This window comes from Centropristis striata, chromosome 4 (assembly GCF_030273125.1).
Source record: "Centropristis striata isolate RG_2023a ecotype Rhode Island chromosome 4, C.striata_1.0, whole genome shotgun sequence".
NCBI classification, from domain to species: domain Eukaryota; kingdom Metazoa; phylum Chordata; class Actinopteri; order Perciformes; family Serranidae; genus Centropristis; species Centropristis striata.
Genome location: NC_081520.1, coordinates 5,708,849 through 5,720,876, shown reverse-complemented (window position 1 = coordinate 5,720,876; position 12,028 = coordinate 5,708,849). Strand labels below are relative to the sequence as shown.

Sequence of the window (12,028 nt, the reverse complement as noted above, 5' to 3'; positions counted from 1 at the left end):
TGTTTTTATCTGGTTTTTAGACACACCTTTTTTGCAGTGCAGGGATATTTCGTGAGACGCTAAAACAAAATGTACTTACAGGAAAAAATGAACAGCTGTCTTCTTAGAGAGTCTTCCAGTTCAACCAAATGGTGACATTTTAAGTTGACCAAAATGTTCCAATTAACTGTGAAAGGGTCAGAGTTCTAAGACAAAACACCCAAAAACCAATGTCAGCTATCTAAATGTACACAGTGCCATGAACACGCATTGCTAAGTCTCTATTCTCAATGACGGGTTGATGTTGCAGCGACTTGTCAATCACAAAGTAGCATCACCCAAAAGCATGTCCTACTTTACTGTCAATTTTACTCTAAATGGGACCAAAATTTACTAAACTAACATCATGCTATATTAAAGAAGATTTGAAACTAGCAATTGAGACCAAAACCACATTATAAATATGATTACTGATAAAATAAATCAAGTGAGAATTAGAGTAATTTTCCTATATAAACTTGTATACAATCAGACATATTTTGCAGCTTGTGAAGTCGCCCCCTGCTGACCTTTAGCAAGAATGCAGGTTTAAGGCACTTCCCATTGGCTTCACTTGGTCCACTCTTTTTTATATGTCTGTGAGCTGGATGTTTTGGAAAGTGCAGGGGCCATCCTGCTTGTTTATACCAGGGTTGAACTTGTTTCTTTGGTTGCTAAACAGCTAATTGGAGCTTCCATAAAGTTGGAATAAAATATTTTTTTTACCTCTTTTCATGAAATTATTTTGCCAATGTGATTTATTCTTGACAGATAAAGTTTATATCTTTGCAAAACTTTATAAATCAATCTCTTCCAAATTAACCCATTGAAGCCTGGAAAGCGGATACGTCGTTTTGTAGTATTTGTATAAGCTCTCAAATACTTTTTGAATTTCATTTCTATCTGCTACAGAGGCTGAAGAATCTATTATTTAGTAGAAGAGTCGACACTTTTTTTCCCAGAATATTTCCAGAATTTCCAGAAAATTAGAGGCTTATTTTAAAATCGGCCAGCGGTTTTTCAGGCCTCAATGGGTTAATCACAACCAAAATGAAACCACAATTAGTAGAAGATTGTGTATAAAAACAAAATTATTCCAACTTCATGGGTGACCGTGTATGTCAATTAAAAAGAAGAAATTACAGGTGATTACGATGTATGCCTCGACTTATAGGCAAGGCAAGGCAAGGCAAGTTTATTTATATAGCACAATTCGGACACAGGGACATTCAAAGTGCTTTACAGGGGCAAGATTATAATACATAAAACACATTAGAAGACATTTAAAAGCGAATTAAAAAAAAAAAAAAAAAAAAAAAAGGAATGAATAAAACATTTAAGAGCGAATGAATAAAAATTACAGGTTAAAATGGAAACAGAAAAGTCTTCAGACTTGATTTAAAAGAGCTGAGAGTTGCAGCAGACCGCAAGTTCTCTGGGAGTTTGTTCCAGAGATTTGGTGCATAAAAACTAAACGCTTTTTAGATGCATGTTGTGTGATTACAGGTAGACCTCAATCTCTTTTAGCAAACACGCCCTCACAGTTTCAACAGCCTCCTCCCCTCTGTGACTACATCACCTTATCTTTCTTCCTTAATCTGACTCGTACCTGGTACTGCATACAACAGCGCTCCCCACTGTTTGTCATATTATCATAATGTGGTGTTGAAATTAGTTGCTTTTTCTTTTAACAGATTATTAATCAACAACATTTTTGTATGCAACCATTTACTGGTCCTAGCTTCTTGAATGTGATTGTGTATGGTAGTGGTCGACCGATACAGGTTTTTTAATGCTGATGCCGATTATTTTGACATCAGTCTTAACCGATCCCTGATATGGGCTGCCGATTTTTTTGGGCCGATTCTTGAAGCCTATATTGCCTTTTCCTCCATTTACATGATAAAAATGGCACAATGATAACAAATGCTACACAAGTCTCAATTTAAACAAACAAAGAAACATTTATTAACAAAACAAACAAAACATATTAACAGTTGGATAGCAAACAATGTGTATGTTGTTCTAGGCCTGGAGGTGGTGGCTTAATCTGTGAAAGTAGTGGTAAGATGTCTCCTGTGGAGTATTCTCAAATCTTGATACTTCAAATTTGTAACTGAGAGCCTGAGTTACAAACAAGAGATGTGGAGTTGGAAGTTTAGACGTGGGTGTTTAGGTCTCACAGAAGAGATTGCTTTATGTTTCCAGAGTTTGACACATTAGCTGTGTTTCCACTAGGGGGAAAAGTGTCCATCGCTAACTGTGCACAGAGTGTCTGGTGCTTGTTGTAAACAAACAGAGATCCCTAAGTGAACACCTCCTGCAGCAGCAGCACATACACACTGTACTGCTACAGAGCTAACTGTAGCTAACTGCCGCTAACGGTGGCTATTCTTAACAAGCCGGCCTCCGGCTCGTTAGCTGCTCGTTAAGAAGAGTAAGAAGGAGTCGCTGTGGATTTGTTGAAAAATAATTGCTGAGGGGGTCTGAAAAGTTGCGAAATTCAGCAACAAAGTTGCTAAGTTGTGAACACTGCTTTGCCGGCTTTTACAAATGGCGTGTGTTGTTGTCATGTAGAGTACTACGTCACATCCCGCTTAGTGATCTATCCAATCAGTAACCAGGCTTTTTTAGGGGAGAAAAAAGACCCTGCTCTTCTAAAAAAAGTCCGCTCCGGACTGCTCATATTCAAATTAGGGGCATTTCTGCGAGTGAGACCCGCCTCATTCCGGGTATTGCCCGGTACTGGAAACAGCCCTATATTATCGAGAAATCTAAAGGACAATTCCACCTACGCTGCTTTGATTATGATCAGTCTTTTGAAAATCTCTCCAAGTGCATTACTAAATAGCTTTTACAGAACATCTCAAAGCCTTCAGATTCAGTCTATTGTAATTACAACTCAACAATTAGTTCAAAAATGAGAAACACAGTAATTGAACTTGTTTGCAAAAGATAATGGAAGTTAAAATGATGGTTGCAATAACGCTGTTCTTGCAGACTAATATTTTTCCAACAGACCTCAAACATCTGCTCATTGTCAGAACAGCAGGAGAAGAAGTTTCTGCTCTGTTGGCGCTCTGCTCCTTTCCTCTCGTCTGAAAGTTTGTTAACCCCAGTTGCTCAGACTGCTACTCCGTGTCCTCCATTTCATTGACCTTGATTTTCTGCAGAAAAAAAGAATAGCAAGAGAGAGTAAAACCAAGAAGCAAACAGTGAATGATAGCGGGTGATGGGGTAAAGCCTCTCTTCCACCAGGGTGCAGTTTTGCTGAGCTGTAGCGTCCTGTGATGAAGCAAGGCGTCCAGGCTGGGAAACAAGACACCCAGCAGAACAACAGCACCACATCCCACAGGGAACAGATGGTAGTCTGGGAGAACACTGCTGGTGAAATCCTTCATTAATTTATGAGCCTTGAAGGGACACTTGAGGGACGAGTGTATTTGTACGAGTACAGTGCATGTCAGTTTTGTGAGGAGAAAGATGTGATGCTTCAGGAGAGCAAGCTGAGCCTCTCCCTAATATGAATAATGAATTACTGCTGCTAGAATAGACTGCTGTCAGAGGGTGTGTGTGTGTGTGTGTGTGTGTGTGTGTGTGTGTGTGTGTGTGTGTGTGTGTGTGTGTGTGTGTGTGTGTGTCAAGGTTATTATAGTTAACAAAAACCAAAGAAATAACGAATACTAGAATTGAAAACTAAAATTATAGTGAAAATGTCCTTCGTTTTCGTCTTTGTCAACTAGATTAGATTAGATTAGATTTGACTTTATTTATCCCACAGCGGGGAAATTTCTTTGTTACAGCCGCAGAAAATCACACAATATTAAGATAAGATAAAAAACAATCTAAGAAAAGACATTTAACAATATACAAAATATACAAAATAATAATAATATACTATATACAACTATTTCATCTATCTGGTTTTATGACTTAATAAACTTATTGGGGCTGAGGTGGATAAGAAAAAGGAAATAAAGGCAACATTTATTGTGACTTTTTTTTAAATCTCGCACCAAACAAATACCCCATTACAAAAAAAACACTAAAACAAATCAAAACTAAACTAAAACTAAGCATTTTCCAAAAGATAAAAAGGATTTAAAACTAGAAAACTCACTCTAAAAAACTCATTAAAACTAACTGAAGTTGAAAACAAAAAATCACAACGTAATTAAAACTAAAACTAATGAAAAATCCAAAACTATTATAACCTTAATATGCTCACTTGATGTTCCTATAAGGGACAAAGGTTAAATAATCTAAAGTTAACATTAATGTGTGTAGTTTATTTCCTAAATGTGTGTGTGTGTGTGTGTGTGTGTGTGTGTGTGTGTGTGTGTGTGTGTGTGTGTGTGTGTGTGTGTGTGTGTGTGTCAAGGTTATTATAGTTAACAAAAACCAACAAAATAACGAATACTAGAATTTAGAAAACTAAAATTATAGTGAAAATGTCCTTCGTTTTCGTCTTTGTCATCTATTTCATCTATCTGGTTTTATGACTTAATAAACTTATTGGGGCTGAGATGGATAAGAAAAAGGAAATAAAGGCAACATTTATTGTGACTTTTTTTTAAATCTCGCACCAAACAAATACCCCATTACAAAAAAAACACTAAAACTAATAAAAACTAAACTAAAACTAAGCATTTTCCAAAAGATAAAAAGTAATTAAAACTAGAAAACTCACTCTAAAAAACTCATTAAAACTAACTGAAGTTGAAAACAAAAAATCACAAAGAAATTAAAACTAAAACTAATAAAAAATCCAAAACTATTATAACCTTAATATGCTCACATGATGTTCCTATAAGGGACAAAGGTTAAATAATCTAAAGTTAACATTAATGTGTGTAGTTTATTTCCTAAAATGAATGACAGATCTTTATAAGCTGAAAATGAAGACCAATAAGTATAATGTGTGTGAGTGTGTGTGTTTTCATGTTATTTATAATCCATATTACAAAATAGCCGCCATTTAAGTATTGTTATGTATACATATATATAAAATTTCCCCACTTCGGGATAAATAAAGTATTGAAAATGCCTTAATTTCAATGTGACACACACATGTAAAGTACTGAATGTGACAGAAAAATGACTGATTTGTGTGTGTGTGTGTGTGTGTGTGTGTGTGTGTGTGTGTGTGTGTGTGTGTGTGTGTGTGTGTGTGTGTGTGTGTGTGTGTGTGTGTGTGTGTGTGTGTGTGTGTGTGTGTATTCTCACACCATTCAGACAGGGGGGCATGTTGTTTTAGGTGCACGATTGCAAACAGCTGATGGGCTGAATAGAAATGTCAATATGCATTAGGGTTATCTCTCACACTGGTGGCCTCAAATGGCAGTTTGAACCATTTAACCTGCGTCCAACCAAACTGATAACACAACGTATAGTTACATAATAACCGGCCTCATGCAGCAACAGTCTCTCACATTTTTAAACATTTTATCAATTTTCTGTTAAGGTAAAAGTATAACAAGTTGAGGCTGTAAAAAGAAGAGTGAATAGAAAGAAAGAATAGTGAACTCAAAATACTGTTAAATAAATATAAAAAAGTAAGCAACATTTTCCAGAGCATCAGTACTGGCATGAGAATAAAATGAAAAGCTAAAGCAAATATTCGTTATGTCACAGGAGAACAAAAATATGAAAACATACTAATCCTAGAAATCAATTGATACGAACAAATTATAAACAAATTGTACATCCAAACAAAAATAAAAATGAATGTGTTCTATATTGCTTCCAACATGAGGCCCACTGTTGCCCTATTGATGAATTAGGTATATTAAATGCTACACTAAGCCTAGTGTTGGCATACATTGTCAAATTATAGTAAAACAGAAAAGTACACGCTTTCCTGCATATCATCACTCTGATAGATACCAACTTCGCTCATAAAAAAACATTTTTAAAGTTGTTTGCAATCAAAGCACAAGCAAAAAATGTCTGTAGATTTTACGGTGAAAGACTGCTAAACCATGACAGTAAAAGACCGTAAAATGATAAACGGGTTAATTCAGTTTCAGTAACAATGAAACACCGTAAATGTATATATCAGCCAAAACATTATTTTTTACTTTTTTATTTATTTTTTAAATACATTACTCCACTGTAAAATACACTGACACCGTGTTTGTAGCAAAAAATATGATGTACAAACCATCATTTTTGCATTAATTTTTTGTAAAAATATTTTTTCTCTCTGTTAAATGTACTAAACACCATATCTCCAACAGAAATAAACTGTAATATTTAATGGTAAATCTTTAATTCATGCAGCATTTACAAAGTATTTTCTTGTCAGTTATATGGCAGAACAAAGTTTCTTTTGATGGAAAAACTTTTTATTTATACGGTAAAATATGGACTAAAATGGCAATCTTAAACGTGAAATCAACAGTGCTAATATAATTTTACCGTAATATTACAAAAAGTTGGACCGTATTTATTACGGTAAAGTTCTGGCAACCACAGCTGCCGGTTTTTACCGTAAAAACAAAAGTCTTTTTTTACAGTGCATTAATTCAGAGTGTCTGCAGACCAATCTGCATCATTCAGCATAATTTTTGATTGACACAGTGAAATCAGTTTATTTCAGCTACAGACCAAGTAGTAATAGAAAGTAATAATAATGGTGTTGTTGTTTACAGTGGTGTGTTTTGCAAGAGTAACATATATAAACATAAATGTGATCTGTGGTCAAAGTCCATGGGTGTATGTCAAACTGAGTGAATAAAAGCACAGGCCAAGATGTGTCCTGCAACAGACAAGGTGGCTTGTTTTTAGCTTAATTTTTTTATTTTATTATTATTTTATTTTTATTAATTTCTGTGGGTTGTCATAGTTAGGTACCAGGAAGTACATCAAAACAACAAAAATTAAAAAGTAGCAATTTCAGAATTCCGTCCAAAAAAAAAAGTTTCTGCCAACTAGTCAGATATCTCATCCCCTCTGTATCTTGAAAAATAAATTTCCTTGGGGAGAATATAATTTTCCTGTTAGTATATTTACATAACCAACTCTCTATGCTTTCCCAAATCTTCGTAATACTTTTGCAGTACACTGCAAAAAAGCTGACTTGTATTTTTTGGCCTAAAACAGTGATTTAATTTGGTAAAACTTGGAAATATAAATTACTGACATTAAGGGCAATAATGTAAGTTAGCACAACAAAGGAAGCCAGTTGTCTGCTCAAAAACAAGTTGGTGAGTTGTTGTTACTTATATCTTTAAGTTGGGGTTCACAACAAGAGACAAAGGTTCTGCTAACTCTTATTTCTTTGTTGTGAAATTCGGTCATTAGCGAAAGCTAGCGGCTAACTGACGCTAGCGGCTAACTGATGCTCGCGGCGCTGCTTGTTACAGCTACAAGAGTAGCCATTAGCGTATCAATGCTAACTCAAAATTGTGGTCGCAACATTAACTGACATTTCATAGCGGCATTACAATCGTGCCAGAGAAATTCAGAGTTGAGCAAACTCAAAACAAAAATTAAAATATTTAGTTTAATTGTCCAACTTAAAATTTTATCAAAGTTTGTTGCCTTGAAATTTTGAGTTCACCCAACTTTTCTTTTTTTGCAGTGGATCAAAAGGCTTGCATGAGGGAGACACCATGGGTTGCCCTTTAAACATTTATCTGACGATGTGTTATCAAACTTGGTTATTTTGTCTCTAGTATAGTAGTACCTTGTCATTACCTTAAACTGTATTAGGCACGGATTTTGATTAGTGGTTAATTTGTATGTTAGTGACAAGCATGCTTTCCATTTTTCTTTAACATCAACGCCCAAGTCTTCAGTCCATTTATTGTATATATTCTTTAATAATGTATCGCTGTTTCCCGCGTTTATCAGAAAATTGTCAACAATCAGTCTCCTCTTTTTGACGCTTTTGCTTAAGATATTGGATATTTCAGGACTGGTTTTCTTTCCCAAATCAAAATTGAGAGTAATCCAGTTTTTCAGTTGCATATACCTTAACAATTCTGTATCTTTTAGGTCATGTTTACTTTTTAATTCGCTGAAAGGTACCACGGTGTCGTAAATCGTTAGGTTGTTTTTAGCTTAGTTGATGCCTGAAATGCCTTTTGCCATGTAATTGAAGCAGCTATTGATGACTTGCAGCGTCTAGCAGCTGGTGAAGTAAAGTGTCAGCAATTAATGATGATATAAAACACTCACGAAAAACAGGTTAATCAAAAATTGTGGATCACTGCAACCCTGAGAGGTCCTTGAGCAAACAATCATAAATGTGTAAACTAAAATATGAGACTGATTGGTCCAGTAGTATGACAGATTAGCTGCGGACATACACTGCAAAAAAAGCCAACTTGTATTTGTTGGAAACAGTGATTTAAGTTGGTAAAACTTGGAAATATAAATTATTGACATTTAGGGCAATAATGTAAGTTAGCACTGCAAAGGAAGCCAGTTGTCTGCTCAAAAACAAGTTGGTGAGTTGTTGTTACTTATATCTTTAAGTTGGGGTTCACAACAAGGGACAATAGTTCTGATAACTCTTATTTCTTTGTTGTGAAATGCGGGAAAGCGGTGAAATTTGGTCATTAGCGAAAGCTAGCGGCTAACTGATGCTAGCGGCTAACTGATGCTAGCGGCGTTGCTTGTTACAGCTACAAGAGTAGCCATTAGCGTATCAATGCTAACTCAAAATTGTGGTCGCAACATTAGCTGACATTTCATAGCGGCGTTACAATCGTTCCAATTCAGCACATTGCAGAAGTTAGCAGAAGTAAAGGTTAAAAGTTATTACAATGTAAAATTATAAGTTCAAAAATCTGAATTCAGAGTTGAGCAAACTCAAAAACAAAACTTAAAATATTTAGTTCAATTTAGTCCAACTTAAAATTTTATCGAAGTTTGTTGCCTTGAAATTTTGAGTTCACCCAACTTTTCTTTTTTTTCCAGTGTAGAGCCAGACAGATAAAAACAAACGTGAAAACCCATCAGCCATGTGCTGTGTTCCAATACCCATACTTCCCGTACTTACTATACTTAGTTTGAGTACGCAGGGTGTGCCGATTCTGATCGCGGCGAAAAGAAGTGTACCTAAAGGACCCGGGTGTTGCCCTCATAATGGTCAAAACGTTGAGTGTGGAACGATGTACACTATACGCACTCAATGGCCGCCATCTTGTCTACGTAGCGGAAGAGGCGGAGCCAGGCAGAGCCGCTCAGCTCGAAAAAAATGGTTGTAATGGCGGCCGATGACGCCGGCGCATTCTCCACATTTGCTGCGTTAATGGAGATTGTAGAAGTAAAGATTAAACAACACAAAGGATCATTTTTTCGCCGTTCAAAGCCGGAAGTTTTTCGCGGGTGACGAGCCGCGGCGGCTGTCGCAAGCGTCATTTCCGGTAAGTGCACCACGGAGTATTAAATTTGGAACAACACTCACCTGCTGAAATCTGCGTACTTAGTAAGTGCGGATAGTGTACTGCGTTTAAGTGTACTCATGGAAGTATGGGTATTGGAACACAGCATTGGTGATGAGATAACTTTAACACTGATCTCAGTTCAGAACCCCGGACAGCTCCCAAACTCTCCCACCACCTATATATACATGCTATGTGTCCATCACCACCCTAGTAGTTAAAAGTAGGAGGCAAGATGAATGCTGTAACACACTCACAGTTGAGGAGATGTGTGTCATCTCTGAGCACCACCCATTACACTCTCACTAAATCTTACATCATGGAGTTTAATGGGTACAGCGTGGCTGGTGGACGCGCCAGTTGGCAGCACACTCACTTGAGCTACAGCTTGTTCTGTCTGTGTACTTATGTGCTCGTCTCTCAGCCGTCTCCTCCAGTCTAGTGGCCTGTATCCTGTCAGACTCACTCACATATGCTCATTCAGAAACTCCTCGTACACCTTTTTACACTTGATGTCATTCACATCTGTCGGGAATGCTTATTATTCCACTTTCTCTTCAGTTTTCTTCTCTGTCTGTTTGCTTTTTCTCCTGTCTCCCTGCTGCTCTCCTTTTTTTCTTTGTGACACTGGCAGTTGCTTGTGCTGTATTCATGCTGTGTTCTTAGTGAGTGTGCTAGATGCACACTTGAGAAAGGAAAAGGAACTTTTGAAACAGAGCCGGTCTGTTTGTCACGTCGTTATTTGCCAAGAATAAAATTTCCCTTCTGCTTTTTGTGACCGCTCGAGTGCATGTGACTTAATTTTTTTGTTTCGGTTTCTGAATGAGTTGAGCCGATTATTATGAGCCAACATGATCTTATTTTGGAAGCAAAGGAAACGAGATGTTGTTCTAATGCCAGGTAAATGCCATTTACTTTCCAGCATTTTCTTGCCAGAAGTCAAGAAATAAAGCAAAAAAGGAAGAGAAGACAGAAGTAAAGACGGACCGACTGCAGGAGGAGAAGGAACTTATTCTCACAACTCGTCTTCCTCCACTCTCTCCTCGCTGCTCTCCAACATCTTTACAGCTTCACCAAGATGAAGCTGAAGGAAGACCTGAGCCCCATGCTGCTCCTCCTCTTCCACCTCATGGTATGGATCTACACCTCCATCACCTTCCTGCCCTCCTACATCCTCAGCTGGGCCTCCGGAACCGACGGGGGCTGCTACGGCTCCGAGGAGGAGCGAGCCAAGAGGGCGAAGGCCCGCTCCGTGCTGGGACGTCCAGAGGGCCCGTACAGAGATGTGAGCGCCACCAAGAGGTTGGCGACGTCGCTGCACCCGGGAGTGGACACCCTGGATAAGGTGTTTGAGTACGCAGCCAGGAGGTTCCCACAAAGAGACTGTCTGGGGACGAGGGAGGTGATTAGTGAAGAAGACGAGCGGCAGAGCAACGGAAAGGTGTTTAAGAAGGTAAAGAGTGACGCAGAAGGTGAAGTTAAAGAAGTAGCAGCATAGTAATAGCCACACTGCAAAAAAGCCAACTTGTATTTTTTGGCCTAAAACAGTGATTTAAGTTGGTAAAACTTGGAAATATAAATGATTGACATTTAGGACAGTAATGTAAGTTAGCACAACAAAGGAAGCCAGTTGTCTGCTCAAAAACAAGTTGGTGAGTTGTTGTTACTTATATCTTTAATTTGGGGTTCACAACAAGGGACAATAGTTCTGCTAACTCTTATTTCTTTGTTGTGAAATGCGGGAAAGCGGTGAAATTCGGTCATTAGCGAAATCTAGCGGCTAACTGATGCTAGCGGCTCACTGATGCTAGCGGCGCTGCTTGTTACAGCTACTAGAGTAGCCATTACAGAAGTTAGCAGAAGTAAGGATTAAAAGTTATTACAATGTAAAATTATAAATTCAGTACAATTTACAGTTGAGTTGACAAAAATCTGAAATCAGAGTTGAGCAAACTCAAAACCAAAACTTAAAATATTTAGTTTAATTGTCCAACTTAAAATTTTATTGAAGTTTGTTGCCTTGAAATTTTGAGTTCACCCAACTTTTCTTTTTTTGCAGTGCAGACTACATACACTGTAAAAAATGTCTGTAGATTTTACGGTGAAAAACTGCTAAACCATGACAGTAAAAGACCGTAAAAAAAATTACAACAAAACTAAAACTAACAATAAAACTAATAAAAACTAAACTAAAACTAAGCATTTTCCCCAAAATAAAAACTAATTACCGTAAAATGATGAATGGGTTAATTTAGTTTCAGTAACAATGAAACACCGTAAATGTATATATCAGCCAAAACAGTATTTTTTACATTTTTATTATTTTTTAAAATACATTTCTCCACTGTAAAATACACTGGCACAGTGATTTGAAATCTATTTAATGTATCTGGTTTTATGACTTAATAAACTTATTGGGGCTGAGATGGATAAGACAAAGAAAATAAAGGCAACATTTATTGTGACCTTTTTGAATCTGGCACCCAACAAATATTACAACAAAACTAAAACTAACAATAAAACTGATAAAAACTAAACTAAAACTAAGCATTTCCCCCAAATAAAAACTAATTACCGTAAAATGATTAATGGGTTAATTCAGTTTCACAATAAAA

At 36.9% G+C, this 12,028-nt stretch overlaps 1 protein-coding gene across 1 annotated transcript in view; it reads left to right on the top strand.

The window, feature by feature from the left end:
• Nucleotides 1–12,028, top strand: part of acsl3a (acyl-CoA synthetase long chain family member 3a) — a 66,201-nt gene that overhangs the window by 3,695 nt on the left and 50,478 nt on the right. Inside the window, exon 2 of the mRNA XM_059330703.1 lies at nt 10,336–10,866. Within this exon, the coding sequence (XP_059186686.1) occupies nt 10,492–10,866 (375 nt within the window). The 5' untranslated portion in view covers nt 10,336–10,491. The remainder of the gene's footprint in view (nt 1–10,335; nt 10,867–12,028) is intronic.